Source organism: Anopheles aquasalis, chromosome 3 (assembly GCF_943734665.1).
Source record: "Anopheles aquasalis chromosome 3, idAnoAquaMG_Q_19, whole genome shotgun sequence".
NCBI lineage: Eukaryota > Metazoa > Arthropoda > Insecta > Diptera > Culicidae > Anopheles > Anopheles aquasalis.
In genome coordinates this window covers 40,729,064-40,751,563 of record NC_064878.1, presented here as the reverse complement: position 1 = coordinate 40,751,563, position 22,500 = coordinate 40,729,064, and the positions used below count along the sequence as shown (strand labels likewise).

At 47.0% G+C, this 22,500-nt stretch overlaps 1 protein-coding gene across 7 annotated transcripts in view; it reads right to left on the bottom strand.

The window, feature by feature from the left end:
• Positions 1-22,500, bottom strand: part of LOC126576494 (semaphorin-2A-like) — a 235,656-nt gene that overhangs the window by 99,030 nt on the left and 114,126 nt on the right. For all 7 annotated transcript variants that reach the window (XM_050237781.1, XM_050237780.1, XM_050237778.1 and 4 more), the window contains one exon: positions 14,972-15,059. In XM_050237781.1, coding sequence (XP_050093738.1) covers positions 14,972-15,059 — 88 coding nt within the window. The remainder of the gene's footprint in view (positions 1-14,971; positions 15,060-22,500) is intronic.

Genomic DNA, 22,500 nt, shown 5'->3' with positions numbered 1-22,500 from the left:
CCTCCTGGGCCCACGCTCTGGAAGGAAACTGTACCGGGAAACTTTGGAAATGGATAAACGCAGCGAAAAGTGGAGCCTGATTTGCCAGAAGGACAAATTAGTGTAAAGTAAATGGCCGCTCATAATGTGACGGGACACACTCCGCTGCCGTTCATTAATTTCGCACTTCTGGCCCGTCTGGTGAAGTCCTTCTTCTTGCTGTCAAGACGCGAGACAAGTTTGATATAGATTGATGGCAGCTTCTGAAAGTAACACGAAAGCAGTGCAGCGAAAGGTCATCACGCTATGCTCTGACTTATGCTGCATGAATAGGGCAGTATGTTGTCATTTTTGTGGATGAAATCAATTGAAATGTAATTCAATAACAACTGGGATTGTTGACCTTTCTTCCATTCCCACATGATAAGGGGAGGATTGCCTACTTCAAGCATCAACCTCAAAGATAGAAAAGGGGATTCTGCAGAAGCGGAAATAAAACAATGTCGATGGTTTTTATTTAGGAGCAGAAGTACCCGTATCGCACACAAGGGAATTGATGCAGAGCCCAAAAAGAGAGAAGCAGAGACAGGGAGAGAGACAATCCAAAAAAGGAGGAAAAAATGGTGACGCAAGTCCCCCAAACGAAGGAACGTAGATTAATGTGACCCTATGGATTTCCTATTACCTAAGGAGAGAAATGAATAAATAAACAAAAGTTGCGCCTTACGCCAAAACTGGCCAACCGCACGTGAGTACGTTCCGTAATTGAGTTTTCGGTGAAATCGTAAAATGTTTCGGGTTTTTGACAACCCTAACAATCGGCAAGGGTGGAAGTTTGTGCAAGGAACCAAAAGTGACGCAAAGTGAGGCATTCAATGACCATGACTCTTTCCGAAAAGCACCGATCGAACTGGCGTAGCACCAGTAGCAGCAGCAGCAGCTGCTGCTGTGAGAGTTTCGATCACAAATTTCGTTTGCATTCCCTTCCAACCCAACACGCAAGCTGCCAGCAGCCGTTGAGAGCCTTACCTTATGGTTCACCACTAAAACTAACTGGCCAGACGTCCACTTGAGGCAAATTCCTTCGGCCAATGGGGTGCTCAATGCTTCTCTACCGACGCTACACACATGGACGCATTTCTCGAGACCAATCACCGAGAGAAGGGAAAATTTATTTATTGTTTTGACGTGTATAATCCAATTTGAGGCAAATTTTAATTGAATCCTCTTCACCGGCCACTGAGCTTTTGCCAGGGTTGGGAGGTGGTTGGTTGGCCTTTCGCTTCGTTTCCTTGTGGCCAGGCCCTTCTTATCCCCCCGGCCCTGTGGTCGGACACTCCAACGGGAGCAAGGAACCGAACCGGACCGGACCGAATGCCGGAAAAGGTCAGTCCGCACAGACAGTATTTTCCAGGTTTATGCAGCCGGGGTTCGGCTATTTACAAGGTCCACTGGTGCTCCGGAGCGAACCGGACTCCTACGCAAACCAGGGACCCGGGTCTGCCCGAAAATGTCCCCGTTCGGGTTCGTCCGCCAGGCCGTCCGTTCTCCGGCTTTATGGTACGTGAACAGGATTTATGGTTCAACTTTAGCTATTTAGCAAATTCCATCCCGAGGTTTCATCAAGGCTGGGCCACGCGCGCGCGCGCGCTCACGTTCGTGTCCATATTTACTAGCTGGAAACCTATTTCAACCAACCGGGGAGGTGGGGGGGCGATTACGGAATCGTCGTACGGCAGTGATCAGAAAGTTTTAATTACTTCAGTCACTCCCAGGGTCGCATACTAGAGCCAGCGACCATGACCACAGTACCGTGGTGGCGCTGAGATTGGCCACCGTTTGGGGCGGAGGTGCTTAAGTACTTCCCGTGTGTTAAATACAACCTCTAGCAGAGGTTGAATCCAAGCTCAAATCACACGAGCAGCCAGGGTATGGAAGCAGAAACGAAGATCATAAAGACGACGAGCATGGAGGGCTCATCATTTGCATAATAAAGCAAATTTGCCTCAAAATCAATAGCGATGATGCGGCACACCTCTAGTTTCTTATTAGCATACAGCCTCTACAGAAAGGAAGAGAGAGAGAGAACGGGAGAGAAAGGAAAAAAATGTACTTCTGGAATGACGCCACCGCGATCGGGATGCGAAAGTTTCCTTCGCAAACTCCTTCTTCTTCCAGAGAAGCAGCAACCCGTAGTCCATTCAACCGGAAATGCTCAATCACTTTCCAGGACGGGAAGTGTGCGCAAAAGGTAGAGGCGCCCACTGGCACCACCATCGCCCGGTGCGGGTGTGAATCAATGGAGCAAACACTTTTGGAACACACATTTCCATCCGATCCTCTCGTGTTGGCGTTCGGCGAGATGGAAAGGCGAAATTGATAAAATCTAGTCTCAATCATGAGCGGCAGCAGCTGCACCGCGTGGTGGTAGAATATATTGAAAATCGTTAAATTAGCATAAATGGTGGTGCTACGATGTAACCGGTGCTTGAAGCCCAGAGCACAAGGACTCGGAGAGCGAGAATAGAGTGAGCCGTTCCTTCAGCTGGTGAGTCAAGTGGTGAGTGTGTTTTTCAATGTGGATTTCGTTCAATTAACACTTAAAACTAAGCTCAGCCTCAACCCACATCACCCCAAACAATCATTATCAGTGGCCCCCTGCCCGGGAATCACTAACGAACGCGGCGCGCAGGCCCGTTCCTTATCGATCGATCGAGCATTTTCTTTACCATTCAGCGAGGAGGGTTTGGCTGAGGGTGCTAAATGATAAAGCCAGTTGTGCGTTTAAATCCGACAAAAAAGAAAAGCCTCCCTAACAGTGACGACGACGACAACGACGACGACTCCCTAACACAATTACGAACACACAATGTCCGAAATGGCTAAGAACCAAATAAAACCATCAGCAGCGACCATGCCGGCGGATGGTTGATCCGGCAGCAGATCTTGAGCCTGCTGTCGCGAGCAGCACGAGAGAGAGACAGAGAGAGAGCGAAGCGTAGATTGAGTGCCATTGATAACGGACTGCTGCTGCCAGCAGTAAGTCCTGTAAATCCCGCACTTTGTCGTACCAATCCCTCTTCCTTCTTTCGAGAAGAAGCAGCAGCAGCACTGCCGATTGGTCGAGATCGTTTAATCCGTTTAAGGATCCGCTGCCGTTTGGCATTGCCTCGTTCCGTGGTCCTTTTTTGTCGGTCAGGCGCCAGGGGGGTGCGCACTGTTGCTTCATTGTTTTGTGGATCTTTACCTCTCTCTTTCTCTCGCTCTACACACGAGTTCCGGGTGGAGTGATTATTTCCAAATACGATTTGATTCCACCCGGAAGGGCGGAGATGGAGACGCACGCAACAATCACACACCCACAGGCCAGTCCTGTCTATCTTGGGCTATCGATCTTGTTGGCACCCTTCCCAACCGACCGGCCGGTCGAGGGTACATGGGACTTGGGCCACTTCTTTTGGCCAGCTTCCTTCTTATCCTTTGACGGCTTGACGCGCCTGTCAAACTCAATTTGCGCGACCGCGTAAGTAGTTTTGTGGCCGAACTCTGGTTGCTGAATGGTTTTGACAGCTACAAAAGCCCATCGCACGTCACGTCAAGAGATTAGTCGTTTCGTGCTGTTCGTAGGCCATTCGTGCACCAGGGCGATAACATGTGTTCCCCGGGGGAGGGAATTGGGCTGGAGTGTTTAAAGTATGTGGTGAGAGTTTCGAGAGGAACACTTCAATTGCGATGTAATAGATCCGTCAATAATTGTTTGGTTTGGTATGTAAAGGTCACATGAAACATAAAAATTAATATAAAGCTCACTTCTTACAAACAAATCAATTCGTAGCTCGATAGAACTTACTCTTCAAGATATATTGTTAGATTTATCATTTTGATCATTTTTGTGTAATTGATTGAAGGTTTAGTAACGCTAATTCACTTATGTTAAACAATTTTTTTTTTTTAGTTGATATCTTACGGACGGAGCCGTATATATTTATGTTAAACAATGGATTAAAAGGAATTCTTTGACAGCATCAAATCCTGTTTTTTTAACCCTCGCAACAACGGATGAATCTGTTCAGACCCCTACATATTTGTATCGAAAAACATGGAATTAGAACCAATTTTCAAGTATTTTCTCTTTTTTTACTGAACATCTATGCTTTTACGATAAAATATGTGTACTTAGCACACATAGTAAGTATAATGAAGCACGTACAAAAGCGCTACTTCAAAAATCGGCCAAAACGACGTCGAGCTTTGGCTATTTCCTTCATTTGGTCAGACATTATGACACTCAGAGCCGCTTGTATTTGTAAAATAGTTTAAGGAAACAATACAAGACACGCCAGATACACATTTTTGAGTACGGTGTCCTAAACATTGGTTTTACTTAACGTTGAAAACCGTATGAATAATATTCAAAGTATCAAGCATTTTTAAGTTCGATCAGCGATTGACTAACACCTTTAATAAATCACTGATTAACGATCGGAGTTTCGTTGTTGTTCGTTGTTTCGCCAAGTCACCAACTGATTTATCTGTTAGAAGTAGCCTTTAGATATCAAACCGTAATCTTATTGACCAATGGCCTGCACAGATGCTGCATTGGATTACTGCGGAAAGGAGGCAATTTACAGATGTATGAACAGGCGTACCTACAAGCCGGAAATTGTACACCTTCAACGCCTTCAAACCGTCATTCCAAGATACTGAATGAAATTCTTCGAAGCACCAAAAAGTGCCTTGAAGTGCCGCCATCGCCATTAAAGACCAATTTGAAGAACGTGCAGCAGCATCAGACGAGTGTTGCTGTAGATCACCATTGAGGTTCCATTGAGCAGCAAAATCAACATCGTCTACGGGACGTCGCTAAAACAAACGTCCATTTCCGTCTGTCTCGCCCGAACAAAACGGATGGCAAAACTCGTTTTTCCAAATTTCCTTTTCCCTCGGACTGGAAGGCGTTAAAGACGTACGGAAAGGCGCCGTTTCTTAGACGGACTGGATGGACGGACGGTGGGTGTTGTGGCAGAGGATAGAAAAAGCTGCGACCACCATCCCGGAGTAAAAGAGGGAACAACTCAAATGGCAGCACTCACTCCCGTGGAAAACCGATTTGTATTCATTAGTTTCGAGTACGGACGGAGACAGCGGATGGTGATGGTAAAACGAATGTTTCTGGAGCGTCCTGTACCGTTCCAAAGTGACCAGAGGAGGGGACCGTTCGGATAAGAAGATTAGGAAAATTTGCCCCGCAGAGCACTGGACTGGCTAGAAAGGAAAATGGCAATGGCGGGGAGGTGGGTTGACCACCCCGTGTGTTTCATGTGTGTCGGTTTTCACACGCCCCGTGTGGGTCTGGTTCGATTTCCACTTCAAACCCTTTACCTTTACCAGTTTCGCTTCACTGCCGATGGACGTCGGTGCCGATGGTTAACGCGCAACTCGCCGGGGCACTCAAGCACCCTCTAGGGTGGTGGAGTTCGATGCAAAACAGCGGAAAATTGGTTTGCCTTTCTGTGAAAAAGGGTCCCAGGTCTCAGTACTCGCCGTGCCGTGCTGCGGATGGACGAAAGGGTGTTTCGCGCGTTAACGACCAACACTTTACAGCCCCAGACTGCCATCGATCCAAGCTGTTCAGAGGCAGAAACCGGGGGAAGAGTGGTCTCTTCCTCTTTATCGGCATCAGCAGCAAGACGCACCGGACGTAGATAGAGAGAGAGACACCATCTTGGCTTCCACCATTTGGATGGATGTCACTTGGTTTACCGCCTTCTCGCGAGCCGCAAGAAAGGTTTTAATTCTTCTCCGGCCCCATCCGATCTGATCCGGGAACAAGGAACAGGGTGCTACGGTTAAGGCTCTCGGTAATGTCACGCTCGAACGACCGAGCGACAGACCCACGGACCCACAGACCCCTTCCCAGGAGCAGCAACAAAGAAAATAAAACAGGCATTCCAACCCCAGGGAACGGAGAAAAAGGACCGTTTTCACCTTATCATCTCGCGCTCATTCGCACATCCTTTAGGTGTGCGTGGCAAGGTACCATAACCTCCCTTTCCCGGTCCGGAAAAACATCCCGATCGATCGCTTCAGGCACCACGGGCCTAGTGGTGTTTGGGTTCCTATTTTATCCCGGCAGATGGTTTATAGGTTTGTAAAGGGGCTCTCCGTTATCAGACGCGTTTCCTTGAGGTTTATCTCCGGAACTGTTTGTAAGTTCTCCACAGGAGGCCCACAGGGTAGAAGAAAAGAGAAAAAGTGGGTTCTCTTTTTTTTTTATCAAAGATATCAGGGGTCATCGTGGCCGAAAGGTGGACTCACTCGGTCGCTCGCTTGCTCGTTCGATTGTTATTGGTACAGTCGAGTGAACAATATGTTGATTAAAATGGAGAGCAGGCTTTTACATGCCATACCGGGCATCCGGTGTAGTGGAGCCCACGCTTTCGTGTCCGATCGCCTATCGTTGTAACGGTTCCGGATTGGCCTGAGGGGCTGTTGAACTTGTCTGCATCCTCTATATTCATTTGTGTATCGTATCATCCTTTATCGTTTATGCCATAAGCAATTCATGCAGATAGGCCACTTAAAAAATGGCAAAAAAAAGTTTCAATAAACCGGACACGGTCACTAGAAAATGGCCAATAAATATGCCATTCCGTGAGAAACGTACTGGGGTTAGCAGCTATAGGTATAGAGGGCACTGGAGGGCCGATAGTGTTCGTCTTTCGGGTAAGGGTTACCTTCTAAATTGAGGATCTAAACATTATCATGCTAGTAGGTTAAGAGACGCTGTTCGTCTGTATAAATTCGAAATTATTGAAATGTTTTACAACATAAAAGATAATGCTACTTTACCACCAAGTGGTTCCAGGAAAAGAGTAATATCGTTGGATAACTTATATCCTTTGGTCCATGCTCGTGTTAATAAAACACAATAGTTCAGAATTAAAAAAAAAACATTCTAACAAAGGCAATAACGTTTGGTACCAATTAATTCAACTAAAATGCTATTGAGATTCACAAACTTAGTGTCTGTAGCAACATGAAAAGCCCTTCACAACTTCAAGTAGGTGTTGAGGAAGGTACCAACAATAAAAAGTGCAGTAGACTAACAAAAAACCAAATTCCACGAATATCAAATGTTTACCAGGCATTTAGCTCACTTCAAACTCTATACAGACACCTTTTGTGCGGGTTTTGTGCATGCATAATATTGGTTAGAACCGGTTAGTGATGAGTTTTATCGCAACACATAATAACTGATAGTCTATACGCAAATGGTGGTTCACCGATCACCACATCGATAATCTGCCCTCGAATCTATCGCCTCGAACTCATCATCCACCGCTCTAGGGCTCAATATTTGCCAACAAGTGAACAGAAAACCCACACCTGGCTTTTCAATAACAGATTCCGAAACATTTGCCAATTTCATCATGAAACCGCTTCGCTCAGTGTTCGGTCTCGGTCTCGGTTGTTGGCCAGGTAGATCTTAATTGGTAATACAATATTCTCCCAAAAAGTGCCCCACCACCACCGAGCAAAGCAAAACTCGATAGCTGATCCCTTCGGTCGGCGTTCTGTGGTTTCGGTAGAGCAGAGCCGGAACCTCGGCTAGCGGATCGTCGTCAGCATCCGATTTTGTCAGTTTCGGTGTTGCTAATAGGGTTCTGTAAGCCTGTGTGTTAGTGTGTGTCACGTGTCTTTACAAGGGCCACCCACCTAACGCCCTTCCCAACCATTTCGAAGGAACGGGAAATCGGTTTTCGTGAAGGTATTTTCGTGGAAAACTTCCATCCTATTATCTAAATACGAGTGGTGCTAAGGGGAACCGGTTGTCGGCTGTCGACTGCCGATGGAAATGAATAGGAAACTCGATCCTACCCGTTCATCGATGATGAGCGAGGAGCGCCGCGCGGGATGCGGGACAACCATAATCCGGAAGGGTTGTTACCAATGCTGTTGCTGCTTGCCAAGGAACATTGACAGGGATAGCGCCGAAGCGGAAAGGTATTCTGCGCACTAACGAAGGTAATTTTTAATTATTTTCCTAGAATACATCCTCCCCCAGAGAAATGGTACAATACACTCCAGCGCGAAAACGTTGAAATGAATTGCTGCGATACTCCATTTTCCAACCATTTTCTTCAATTCGTCGAACCAAAGGCAAAGCTGCAGAATGTGATGTGAGGTTGGTTTTTGCGAAAAGGCGACTGGGACGACTTTTACGACTTTTCTTTAATGAGGGAAACGTATTACGAGCTAGCGAGCTCCTTGCAAGTGCTTTGAGTGATAAAACAGGTTTACGTTACGCGTACTGTGTGTGAACTAGAGCATGAGTGCGTATGGCCGCGAATCAGCATCATGCAGCCACAAATCATAAACCGTAATTTGAGCTTTCTCTTCAGTCCCTAAGGCGCCTGGTGGTGACAAACATCATCACCAGTCCATGTTTTCGGTGACGATCAGTTCTTTTTAGAGCGATGAAACAATCAAACACATCCGAATCATCTCGTCGTCGTCGTCGTTGTAATTTACTCTCCAACTTTACCTTCAAGAAATCAACTCACAACAAAAACATACACATTTCAGCAAAGAATATCCCATTACGAGCGCTCATAAACCGGTACGTGGTGTGTGCGTATGTGGGGCGCCATTTGAAACATAAAAAGATCCGCATGATGCCAACAGGAAGTACACAAGCGGGCGCACGGTTGAATCAATGCCGTCTTTTACAAATGGCGCCTCGCCTGTAATCATTTCAAATTATCGTTCTTCCTCCCAAGGGGGTTCCTGAGAACTGCGGGACTCCTACGGGGGATACTACGACGCACACATCGTCGTTTTGTTCCTAGCCCTGTTGGTCACTAGAAGTTATCGTTGTCCTCGACGAAGCTTTCTTGCACTTCTTGCCGGTGCGGTCTGCCGGTGGTTCTGTGGCTGGTAAATGCACCCCGACAGTGATAGGTCGATTACAGTGCCGCACGAACGGTGGACGTAAAAATGCGCGAAATACATAAACGCGTGCCGGGCTCCGGTAGAGGCACCGAATGATGACGTCGCGTGCACTGCAACGAACGGCTTTTCGCGAACGCGACCGTCGACTTAACGATCATCTCCTTCGTGAGTCGCGAGGTGGAAAAAAAAGCAAGTGCCTCGAAGTAAAGGGAAAAGCAAACATCATCAAAAATCCATTCGTCATCCACCATCGCAACCGACCGACCGTCTGGACTCAATCATAAACACACACTGGGAGGGAAAAGGCTCATAAAGAAAAGACCGCGGTCACGGTATCCCACCGTCTGGTGCCGGTGTAACCAGCAGTGGATCATGTTTTACAAGCCACGAGCCACGCTAGTAGAAACCTCTAGAGGACCTCCGGATAATGCTCCAGCTGGTCCGGGTGCGAAGAACCGAAGGGAGTTCCGGGTGAATGTTAAACTATAAAACTAATATTATTTACAACACAACCAACCCTCTTCACCCATTCGCCAGGGATCTCCACTAGCGTCAATCGCAGACAGGCCGCCAACAGCACTGGTTGGCGATGCAATAAACTAACTTTCCTCGCTGCCAGGTGGAGAAGGACCCAGGCAAGGCAAGGATTCATTACACGCAGCGCGAAGCAGTGAAGCCCTGAGTCTAACGAGGAACAGACGAACGATGAGAGGTCGCAGTGGGGCTTTTTGTTGGCTTTTAGACGTGGAACTCGCGAATAGAAGGAAAGCTGGGAGTGAAGGATACGCACGCACACGCAGCGCAGCGTTTATGCAGACAGGCGATGTTTTAATTAATGTCGCTTGTTCTGTGAAGATATTAAAGCCCTTTTTCACTTAGAATCTGGCTGATTGGTTTTAAGTGAATGAAAGGTTTCTATGTGATATATCGAGGACAGTTTGACAGCGATTTGTAGCTACTAGCTTGCTCATTAAGGTGTAATTTGTTTTAACAAACTAGAACAATACCTTCGTTGAATCGAGAAGAGTAAAACGGGCGTTGAAGTACACCCAATTCTACACGCAACACTTAATCGAACAGTTTTCAACAATCCTGAAATGCATTTCAGCTCATTGCCAATCGAAAAGCGAATGCTTCGAAAAGAGTTTAGATCATTTACCCAGATAAATTTCTCCGTAAGATGTATTTGTCCGTAAGAGACAGATGTAAGAAGATAATATGGTATGGGATCTCTAATTGTGACCACAATTAAAATGGTTAAACTACTGTGCAACAACACAGTAGTTAAACTTGTGCGCTGTGAAGAGTGTCTACTGAATTTGATCCTTCTTTCGTCCAGCAATGATCCTGTGTAAGTTTGACTTGATTAGCGCATAATCAGGACCTTAGAGCAGGCTTTTATGGCTTTAAATTTTCGATGTCATGTAGAACGATTTCATAAGAAACCTTATCAATCCAATAAAATGTCTGGATTTTCGTTTCTAGTGGACAATTGATTTATTTTTTACAATTATCACAGGGAAACTGCAGAAACGAATCAGAAATATATAAAAAACCAGCTGAAATGAAGGTGATTTGCAACAAGAGGGCAAATGAGGTGACAGTGGAACAACATTTCATTGATAAAGGCTAAGTAAAGGCTAAAAAAATCATTCTTGAAGGCAATAAGACACATTTAAAATAAGCTGTAATATTGTTGAGATATGCACCGTGCTGTGATTCTAAATATCAATTTGAACAGGCTTTAGTGAGGGGTCAAGAAGATGGAAGGCAACAGTTGAACCTTTCATTTACTAGTCGAAGTCGCAAGTGCCCAGTTCACACGAAGTCTTTAGTACCGAATATCTTTGATGCTGATAAGAATATCCTCTCCTAATTTTGCTAGCAGCAAGCACACACCTTCATCGTTGACTATAATTCAAACAGACATCCGTTGGCGCGGGCGCGCGTGTCGCAGAGTCGCTTGCAATAATGCTTAGTCATTTATCAAACTGCCACTGTGGCGCACTGGACCGGCGTGTGCTTGCGATTGCCGCTCATTAGCGCACGTTGGGCGTCCAATTAATCCACCCCAAAAAGGCCCCATGAACGGTGCCCATCTTGATACCGCACAATCAGCAGCAAACAAGCGCCGCAATAGCCAAAGCCACTAATTGTTATGTGTACGGCTCTGGCTTCCGCCTGTCGCCGATACTGATCCCGCACCCACAGGCCACCTATATGGTTCCCCTATGATCCCTATCCACCACCATAATGCTGTGGTCACGCGGTTTTAGCGTGACGATATTACCGGGAAAGGACCTGGAAGAAAAAAAATCCTAAAGGTAATAGTAAAGGGAACATAAAAACAACAGCAAAAAAAAAGTTAAACAAAAACAATGCATTTCGTTCACTACACCGCGATAGTCGAATGACCAGTCCCCGGGAACTGCGATAGGAAGTTTCGCAATTATTTCCGGAACCATCGCCGGATCGCCCGATAGCAGGATAGTGATCTCGCCGTCCTCGTCGAGTGCATTTTTGGCACGCAACGTAGCAGCACGCTGGGCTGTGCTGTGCTGCGCAGCTGTTTGCAGTTCAATTACTTGCACACGCTGGTGCATGCTCCGCGGTCACCCTTCAGGTCCGGTCACAGGACACGGTGGTAACGCATTAGAGGCGTGCGCCCCTCTTAATGGCAACCGGGTCGTCCTCCTTCCGACGGTGTGCCGTGATAAAATGTTGGCAAAATCAACAACGACTGGCGTGTGGAGCGGCCAGAAAAGGGGGGAAACACGTGGAAGGACACTCGCACGCTCTGCAAAGGCGGAATAAAGTTAAATTGCAAAACTGCTCCACGTTGAGGCCGAGAGTTCGAGGGGGAGTAGCGGGTTCAGCCCTCTTCCTTCACCACCACAGAGTTGAATGTCTCCCATTACACGTGCCACGAGCAGGAGCAGCAGCAGCAGCAGCAGCAACAGAGGCAGCAGCAGTGGTACGTGCGATGGTGTAATTAAAAATAAATTCAATTAGGCCACCGATGAGAACATGGACACGCCGCCTAGTCTGGGCTGGTCTGGTTGGTTGGTTTCCATGGTCGCTTGGACTCCGGTCGTGTGCATGGCTTTGTGTGTGTCTGGGCGACAGTGTGACGAACGACATCAACTTCAAAGCGAGAAAGAAAGGACGTCGTCGTCGCACGCAACCGGAATTTCAACAATCCATAACCGGCACGACAAGGCACGTACCGACGGGGTTGCTGGCAAACTTTGCTGGACCACGAACCCAAAGACTGTTCTCTCGGACTGTGATTTCGGTGCTGGTGCTGTTGGTGGTGGTGGAGAACGTGGCGAACGTGGTAATCCCTCCCCAGGTCCCAAACGGACAGGGAAACGAGCAAATTCTCGCCTATTATGCTCCAGCATCAATTGCTGCTTATCACTGCAACCGTTTAATTGCTTTATCACGTTGGTACCCGACAGGTTGGAACCCGGACAGGGAACCGAACCAATTACAAAAAAGAGGACATGCTCTTATAATATTACGGCACTAGTGGCACGCGAATAGTTTTTCTTTCCGCTAAAATTAAAGCATCGCAAAATGAAGACATGTTAGCAAACAATTTCCGGTGCCAGATTTTGGCTCGATGAAACATTAACGAGAAGAAAAAAACGGGGGGAAAACTTTCCGAGCGCCTTTCCGGGGGTTGAAACTTTCGCCAAGAACTAGGCGAAACGGTTTCAGGAGCTCCTCATTTTTAACTCGTTCCTCCGCTGGCGTGTCGTGTCGTGGTGAATTATTTAGCAACGTCTGAGCTTCTTCTTTGGACGTTTTTCCTTTTATCTTTCCTTCCCCCCCTGACTGTCTGTTGCGTGACACGTTACTAGACGGTGACGCTCCGGAGTGACTCATTCAACTGTATGTGTGCGTGGTTGGAAAAAGGGAAACTTCATTTGCTTCATTTGCTTCACATGTCAAACGGAACGCATCCGCATTCGCTTGCTGGTTGAACTTTTAACGAATTATTTCTTTTCGGCAGTCGGCCATTTTTAACCAATTAAATCAGGCTTACATGCCAGCCTAAGAGTGGTTGAAACTGTATTTCTTTACATCAAAAGTTTATTCAAAGGAAGTAAGCAAAACTGATCCCCGCAGGTGGTGCGTGCTTTTTGCAAAAAAAAGACGCTCAAAACCCCATCATGCTGCTCGCATTTGAAAAACCTTATTGCATCCACCTTTACCGTCCTCCTGCGGACACGACTCGACGTTACTTTTGCAGTTTCTGAACTGAACCTAGCTGTCAGCTAGAGCCCCGTGGCAACAAAGTGTCCTACAACGACGACGGGACAAGACCCTTGAAGCGAGCACGGTGCACCCGCTTCGAGGCTTCGAGCGTCGCAAGCGTCTGGAATGAGCGTACCAAGTAGTAGCAACCAGCAACCAGCCAACCACTTTCCGACCGGGTGTCGAACGTGTCGAAGAAGTGAGCGAAACGGATTTAAAGTGATAAAACCAACACCGCCACCCAGCGAGCGCCCTCTCCATTTCGTTCGGAAAATGGACAAAAACGAATGCTGGCGGCGGCGTTGTCGGTGACGATGGTCGTGCTCGCGAACTCGCGCAGAATATCAAAACCGAACCAATGAATAATGAGTTGATTCAGTGCGAATAGTTGAAAATTAACAGATTGGATTATGAAAGTGACAGGCGACAGGACAGGAGGTGCAAAAGGCGAACGGGAAACGCAAATTAAATTTGGTCGCAAGTTCGTGCTTGCTCGGGGAGGGTGGCCCCTGGTGGTGCTGGTGCTGCTACCTTAAGGCCAGTAATCATGTGAACGGAATTACGGAAAGTTCGTCCATTGAAGCGTTCATTAGAGCGTGGTTAAATCGCTAGAAAAGGAAAAAAACGTCCTCTCTCTCACTGTAATAGCAGACGAATCGAGATAGTCTCGGTCGCCATTTCCAGTCCAGGAAAGAAATGAAAATGACAAGAAAAAAAACCGTGGAATCACCGGAATGTTACCTATTAATGCCATTCCAGTGCAAAACACTAGACCAACAAGGTGGCAACTGTACAAATGCGGCAACTTAGCGTCTAGGTCACGCACCGGGTCCCAGCGTCCCGTTTGCCGGAAGTGCGGAAGTGGAAATCTCGGTGCGCCAGATAGGGAAAAACGATTTTTTCTTCTTTCAATTTATGAATTCTTAATTCCTATCGGCAAACCGAAGGGCAAAAGGGCTTTTGGTATTCCAGCGTCGTTGCGCGTTTTGAAGAAGAGAAAGAGTCCCATGAAAGGAAGAGCGAACCACTGCATTCCAGTAGTAAATTGATAAGACGCGAATGCCATGGAGCGCGTTTCGCGCAAATGATACAAAAAAGGAGAAAAAAGAGAGAAAATGGAGGAAAAAGTTTCTTTGCACATTTTCACTCCGCTCCGCATCGGCTACATAACTAGCGGGGGCAGCGGTAAGGAAGAACGAACGAACTAGTGGATAGCACATTGGACCATTGCCCCCCCCCCCCCCCCCACCCCAGGTATACCATCGTTATGCCGCTAGAGGAGTCCATCCTTTTGATCTTGTCGGCCGCTGGAGCATTTTTATGCAATGCTGCCATCGAGGGGACACAACAAAGTGGCGCCAGAATGGGAAATCTAATTTACATTAAGATCGTGCCCCTACGATCGTGCATTGGAAGCGAACTGCAAGGAGTGGTGACCAAGGAGGGGCATCAGCCAGGGGCTTCGAATCGAATTTGTGATTCTCGCACTCAGTGCCTTGCTCCCGGTATCCGGTTCCGGTATTTTTTTACTTTTCGCATCGCTACACTTTGCTCTTCGACAATGCGACATTCCGGTGCTAATGTTGAAGTGATGCTCGGTACGTAGAGGAATTTTCACGATTGAAGTGGTGAGGAAAAAAAGGTATTAGAGGGAATACAACAATTTTCTGTGACCAAAAGTCACTTCAAGACAAGGGAAGACAAAGGATTGCATTCTCTCGTGATTAGTGAAGATAACATAGCATCAGAGACATTGTTCTCTTCCGATACTTACATCGCTCCGACGTAAAGGGCGTCTCGCTCCTCGTCGAGATAGAATGTTCTGTAGTAGAACTTGCCACACTGGAACTCCCGGACATGATCTGAAAAGAGGGAACGTGAATAAGGAATCTATTTCTATTTGGATATTTTTGCGAAGGTTTATTTTTGGCGATAGTTTTTTTTCCTAAATATAACTCTTATAATTAACGCTGCTGCCGGATTTAGTTCGCTAATTAATTATTCAAATAATCCATTTACTATGGAACACGCTTACTGATAGCCGATACTACTCTTCGAAAAATGGGGGGAGGCAAACAAACATCATTTATCCATTATTCGCCCCTTGCAGTACGGTCAGAGAGTGAAAGAAATTCGTGGCAAATACGCAAAGGACCCTTCTTCCTTCTTTTAAACCTTCCCCAGCAGAACGGTTCCGTTGTCCACGGACTCACCCACCCACTGCCGTGGCCGTTGCTCATTTGGTATGCATTAAATTCAATAAAGAAATCCAATAAAGAAAGCAACACTCCAGCCACACCCGCGTGCAATCGACATCGAACAGCTTGTCGTCCCTCTCTTCGCTCCGGTTTAACCAGCAGCTGGCCATCAGCTTTCTATTGTAACAGTGTCCGTGGTTCCTGTTGCACACTGATGCTGCGATGATGCTCGGACCTTCGCCTCCACTCCACCCCACCGCCAGGAAAAACACCCAAATGAGACATAAAGAAATCACATTACGCTATTGATGCAATCGAAAGGGGGTGTCTGTGTGTGGGTTGTGGCTTCTTCCAACTCCTCCTCCTCCTCCCGAGGGATGCGAATGCGACGTCATATAATGACAGCAGTCATATAGCCAGAGCAGAGCTCTCTCCCTTTCCACCGGACAGAACCGGACAGAACGACCAAACCAATTGCAACCATTTTCGACCAGATATGGCCCATCGGGACCTGGTACCATTCTGCGGGGTGGCCTAGGGACACCCTCCGAGAGAGAGAGAGAGAAAGACGTAAATGAAAGCCCCAAAGGGAACTAATAACGCATCGCAAAACAACACACGAGGAGCAGCAGACGAGGGAGCTGCGATGGTTTTGCGGCTCCTAACGGATGGAAACCCTTCGCTCGCTTAAGGGCCCACTTGTTACAACGTGTGGTCAGGGCAGCAGGAAGCGACCGCCAGCACTGCTGGTGATTGGGAAGTCGTCATCTGGGAATTGTCTTATATTGGATTTCGATGCCGATGACTGGCTGGTTGGCTCGCTGGTAGCTGTGTTTTGTGGCCAGGACCATTTTGGCTGTTGCTGAACTTGGGTTTTGTGAGAAGGAGAAGGTTGCACCCTCTACAGACATCCTACGGGGTCGGGATCTGTCTGGTTGTCCCTTGTATCCGGATCTCTGCGCTTACTTCCTGAAGTGAGTGGGTAACACACAAAACCCCTTGCCTTGAGCGACCAACCAGCAACTCGGAAACTCCTTAGTGTCCTTTTCCTTGTTTGAGTCAGTTCCGGCTTCCGTTTCGATTGCTACTACCGGGGGCCACACGTATCGAGACCGAGATCCGCATCCGATACAAGACAAACCGACTGCAGACAGACATCACACTTCAAACGACGAGTGTAGTTGTACCGGAAATTGAATGAAAAAATAAGGAATCGACTCGCCAGCTAGGAATGGAATCAACTAGATAAAAATACAGATGGCCTCCGGTCTAGACGGTTGGCAATAGAGAATCCGGAGTGTGGTTACCATCCTCCAAGGACAGTATACCATTCAGATCTTGTCGTTTGTTTGGTAATTCGTTTGCCAAACATCTGGCATCGCGATCAAGCCACGCTTCTTAAACGCTCACCAGCACCACTTTGCACTTTTAAGCACTCGATTCATAATGATGCTGCTGGCCAAGTCCAAGAACCGGCACCACGTAATCCTAAATAGCGCGATAAAGTGTGCCCCGGAGCGCGGTTTCACCCAACTGTAATTTGAGTTTAAGGTCCTTTATCTTGTCCCGTCACTCTGTCACAACGATTCAAAATGGACACTTTTTCTGGCCACCTCCACCATCACCACGGGACCACGGGACCTAGAAAACTTGCGAATTGCTCGTAGAGTTCATGAAGAAGCGCACTTTGAAATCACCCCGTGAGTCCACGGTGGTAATGACGAAGCGGCTCACTTGCACACAAGCACACCATCATCTTGTTGATAAATGACGACAATTTATTTGTGAACATCGCCATCATGTTCCCGAGCTGATACTGAGCTTTCGGTTGCTGTTGGTGGTGGTATGGTGTCTTCAACTCGCTGGAAAGTCTATTAAGAAGTAGAGAGTTGAGTTGGTGCAAAACGATTGTTCGACTTGAGGAAAGGTCCTCAGGTCCTAACAAATTATAAAAAGTTCCTGGTGTATCCTGGGGGTGTTTTAGTTTTTGAGTTTCCTATGATTGGAATGAAGTTTATCTGAAAAAAAAAACGTAAATTCGCTTGGTTTGAAAGATGAAAACAATGCATTTACTCTTCTATCGCTGATGGAACTGAATTAAGGGGAGGAATCGGTATTTTTTTACATGTTTTTAACATTTTTCCCTGAATGCTAATCCTTTCATGAGTATTATGTAAAAGTTTTGGATCAATCGAAGCCAAACTGACATAGATATTGATTTTTAAAAATCCGTTTTTCATACAAGACTCCATGCAGCTTGCTACTTTCAAGATCGTTTACCAAAACCAACGTTTTCAAAGTCGTACCGTAAAAACTACTGGACCGATCAATTTGAAATTTTTAACACATAATCTGTACACTTTTTGCCAGGTACCCCGTTGAGATTTCATGAAAATTGTTGATTATTTTTTTGAACAATTATCTAAAGCTCGTTTTGTTTGGCAGAATCACAAAAAGCATCACTTCAAAAAATTGCCAAAAATTGAAAAATTAGAATATCAACAAAAACTCTCCGGGGTTACCTAGATAAACTTATAATCTTTCTAACGAACATCGATTTGTATATTTCAGATGATCCGTCATGTCGCTACGATGGACACCGTAAAAAGTAACTTTTCGTCGACACGTTTACCAAAATTTGATGCCATGGAATAGTTTTTTAATGAGTGTTGCTCAAAATAATACTAAATATTCTTCAAAAAATGTAGATTAGTATGCCATTTACTTGAAAAAATAATATTGAATGGTTACATCACAAAAAATCGTCAATAAAGGGGCTTTTTTTGGCCCGAAAATACCGAAGTCCCCCCCCCCCCCAAAAGGATGTGGCTTTCTGTCTCTCAAGGTAATTACTCAGGCACCTGGCACCCCATCTCCTAGAGTAGCAAATGGATCACGGGCCCATGAACCTCATAGTTACGTACGAGAAGAGCGCTATTGCAGAAAACAATTTCCTATTCAATACGGCGCACCGAGCATAACTCGTCGATCGTCGGGAGCGTGATCTCGACGATGGCGACGACGACGAAGTCAAACCATCCATGCCCACCTTCCAATCCATTAGGCGAAAGCGCAACCAACACTCAAGAACACAACGATTGGCAATTCCTGGAAATACATCTTTCGGTGGCCGGCACCCACTTTTTGGATTATCCACCTCAACTTCCTTCCTTCCGACTACAGTGCGAGAGAGAGAGAGAGTGGCCCGGCCATCCCCCAGCAGTGTATCATATTGTTGCTGCTGCGGCGAGCCAAAACAGCGAACGACTGGCTCCGCGCGCTCCACCTGCCTGCCCTCGGTCCCCAACAAAGCAAATATACATGTTGGGTGCCGGATGGGCAGGTGATGAGAGATGTTGTGAGTGAGGGTACTACCTGGCGGAATGGTACCGGGAAGCGACGAAAAGTTGTTGGCCCCGAAAAGTTTCGCCTCAATTTTCGTAGCCACCGAGATGGAACGGAAGGCAGTGGTGGCGGTGGTGGTGGTCCTGATGTTGCTGCATCGCTGATGGTCGCTGGTGGTGGTGGGCTTCTTCAACAGCGCTCAACCGAGGCACTTTCATCGTCAGATGAAATAGTCAATATACGAGCGACGTGCTTCGAGAGCATAAACAGGTAGTTGCTCAAAATTGACGTGGCTTCTACGGCGCGGCTGGAACCGGAACCGGGCCTGGGCCAGGGGTGCTGAAGCCGGGCCATGGGAAACGGATCCGGAGTTCCAGCGGGGGCACAAAAAAAAAAGGTAAAAAAGCTCGACAGCTAACCGAGGGTTTATGCTAGCAGCGAGCGAACAGGCCTGTAACATGCCCCGTGGACGTCACTGTTGGCTGAGCAGAGGGACAAGGTGCTGGCCTCTAATCGAAGCAGAGAAAACACACACCCCGGCGGACGCGGGAGGACGCGGAGCGCAAGAAAAAGCGTCTCGAGCGAGATGAGATGAAGTGAGTTTCCATGACGTGCGTGAGCGTCAGACGATGGTTTTGGTCCAACAAGCAGCCTCGTCGGGTCACGTTTTCGCGGGCACGAAGAGGAAGAGGAAGAACAGAGGGAGGAGGACACCCAAACGACTGCCGACAGGCGTCGGCTGGAGGAAAATTATCAAAGGATTTTGCTTTCAAGTTCCCTCAAGCCAGCCGGCGCTCAAAAGCTTTTTGGAGCTGGCGTGCGTGCGTGCGTTCGTTCGTTCGTTGGAACCGCCGCAAACCTAAGACATGGTGGATTCTACGCAACAGACCCATCAGCATTTGGGGGAGAACGGGGCTGCGGAGGAGGAAAATTTATAGATTCAACGCCATCACCACAACCATATGCACATCGTAGGCCGCCGCACCATATCGTATCGGTGCGCCAAAGGAAGACACAAGTTGCGGTCTATCTGGGGTCTATCCTGGGGATGGGAAAGTTTGCTTTTCACTTTTCACTCCATGTCGTGCTCTGGCGCAACCAGACTTTCTGCGCTGAGGCCCATCTTCATCGCCCACTCATTATTCCAAACAGGTATCTGTTGATGACGCCTTTGCCGGAGGTCCTTGAGCAGCAAGCCCCCCCCCCCCCCCCCCCCCCTACTCCCCACAACCCCGTGGGAGTCAAACTTCTTCCGGTGGTTTTGTTGCTGCTGCGGCGTTACGCAGCATCTTCCGAGTGGTTTTTGGTGCTGACTGGTGCCGCTGCTCAGCGTCGGGAGTTATTGAATTGATAAGCGAAAAGCAAGAGCTGCTAGCTAGTGGATGCTTCATTTTGTTTTCGCAATACACCAATGCAAATTTACTGCCAAGAGCGGTGAAAATCATAAGCGGCTATGAGTGAACGCGATGTAATTTTATTGCATGAAGATCACACTCAATTGTGATAGAGAATTTAACAGCAATGTTAATTAATTTTAAATAGAATAATAATCTTCATTCCTAGATATACTATTGCAATAGGTTATAAATTAAAAAAAAATCAATATAAAGGCTTGTAAATGTCTTTTGGTCAATGGTAATATTATTAATTGGTCGTACCAGAGTCTTGTAATCGAGCATAGGAATTGTGGCTGGATAAGAGCAACTGAGATCGTATAAAAAACTGAAAGAAAGAATTGTGTCTTTTGTCTTAACTGTACTCGGTCATGATAATAACTTTTTTCAAGCTGATTTAGACCATTCTTAACATAAAGTTTCTATCTTGGCCACGGACCTAGAGGCAAATGACAAATGACAGTTATCCACAAGTGAAAGTTGCATTACTGACTCCTTAAGATGCTGGAGGAACATCAAAATCGACTAAACAAAATTCTCTCCAGTCATGATACGTAGCCGAGTTCCGTCTTTTCGCTTTACAACCGCAATAATAACCAACATTAGCACTAATTGCAATCCTGTTGTGATTATTTCCCCCGTAAAAAAAACGTTCATACTCAGTGAACAGGACGTATTTAGCGTCCGGTGAAAAATCCGGTTACAAAATCGTCCCCATCGGCCAAGGATTAAGGGAATGACAAATGAACGTTCCGGGAAAAAGTTCCGGGCACTCGAACGGAAGGCCATCCGGGCAAGGAAAAGCCCGGAATACCACAGATACCCGGACCGGTGCAGCTGTGGCCGCACACGTGGCGCAAGCGAAATGCGATGCAAATTATGCTCGCATCCGTGTGCCCGTGTGGCAGCCGTTGGCAATGTTAATCAATTATGTCGATAATTTTCATTTGATTAATTACTTCCCACCAGACGACACACCGCACATCACATATCGAGCGAGCGAATGGAAGAAACGGTGGTGCTGGAGCTGCTGCTGCTGCCAACCACCAATTGTTCCACCATTATTTCGCAACATCCGGTAGCGGTTGGAGCGGGTTAAAAAGTGAGCAAAAGGAAAGCAATTGAACCTTCATTGGCCAATTGGTATCGTAAACTGAAATAAAATTGACAGACGATCTCGCAACACTCGAGGAGGCCAACGGCAGCAGCAGCAGCAGCAGTACAATCGCGTTATCTTGTTAATCACAGCCCGTGTTCGCGCTAATGAAAAAGGAAAGCGAATTTCCCACCATGGTAGTAACGACATTCACGCCTCGAATTACATTTCAGTGGGCCAGGAACGGCATTTCGTCGAATTTGAACCAATCGAACCAATGATTGTGACGTTTTGTGATGATAATCTGCTTTTCCGGACACCGGAACAACCACCATTTAGTCAATACGGCCGGAACACGATTCGTACATTTGTGAAAAAGGACACCATGTAAAGGAGGGAGGTGGTGGAGGAAATGATAACGCGAATTACCGTTCAATTAGCGTTCGCGCAGTTTGCACAGTTCAACCCACTTGGCCTCTCTTGATCCGTCAGCAGCGTGATGCATCCCTTTAGGCGACTCAATTTGCGAACACGAACGCCAATCATTGATTCCAGGAAGTGTGCGGGTTGGGGGAGGAATTGGCCATCGCATTGTGTGCTTTGATGCGTCAGCTGAATTGAATTGAAGAGCTTTAGAAATATGCTCGCTCACACACCAGGTCCGCAGCACAATGGTATTGACTGTGTAAAACCGCCGGCAGATACAGGATACACTTCAGCGTCCCATCCCCAAACAAACACCCACAACCGGACGGATGCAGCGGACAGTTGCACACCATTTTCCACTTGATTTGGCTCGTCCGCTGTTCGCGCCGCGCATTCGCAGCATCCGTTGCCGGTGGAAAACGCAAAAAAAAACCTTTCGGTAATCTGTGTTTTAATTGCTCGAGTGGCATTAAATGGGAACATTTGGAGTGGGTGGGGGGAGCGAAGGTTCCCTTCCCCTGTCATTACAGACCAGCCCCGCATATTGTGACGAGAGGCATAGGGAAGGGATAATAAAATGCAACGATACAGCTGTCATGAGCACTTGTTAAGTAAGGCAAGCGATCGGGATGCCACTTGAAATGGCTCATTAACAGCCAATGCTCGTGGTTCGAGGGTTGCAGCATACAAGCAGCATAATTTAAATGGATTGTCTGTCTTGGTACAAAAGGAATTGGCACCGTTTGTGTTCAATAACACCGCGGTGCAAGAACATCAACGAGGAATTGTGTGTTGCATGTCATTGCACCAACCTGAACGAGTTTATGTGTTGTGTAATTAGGTA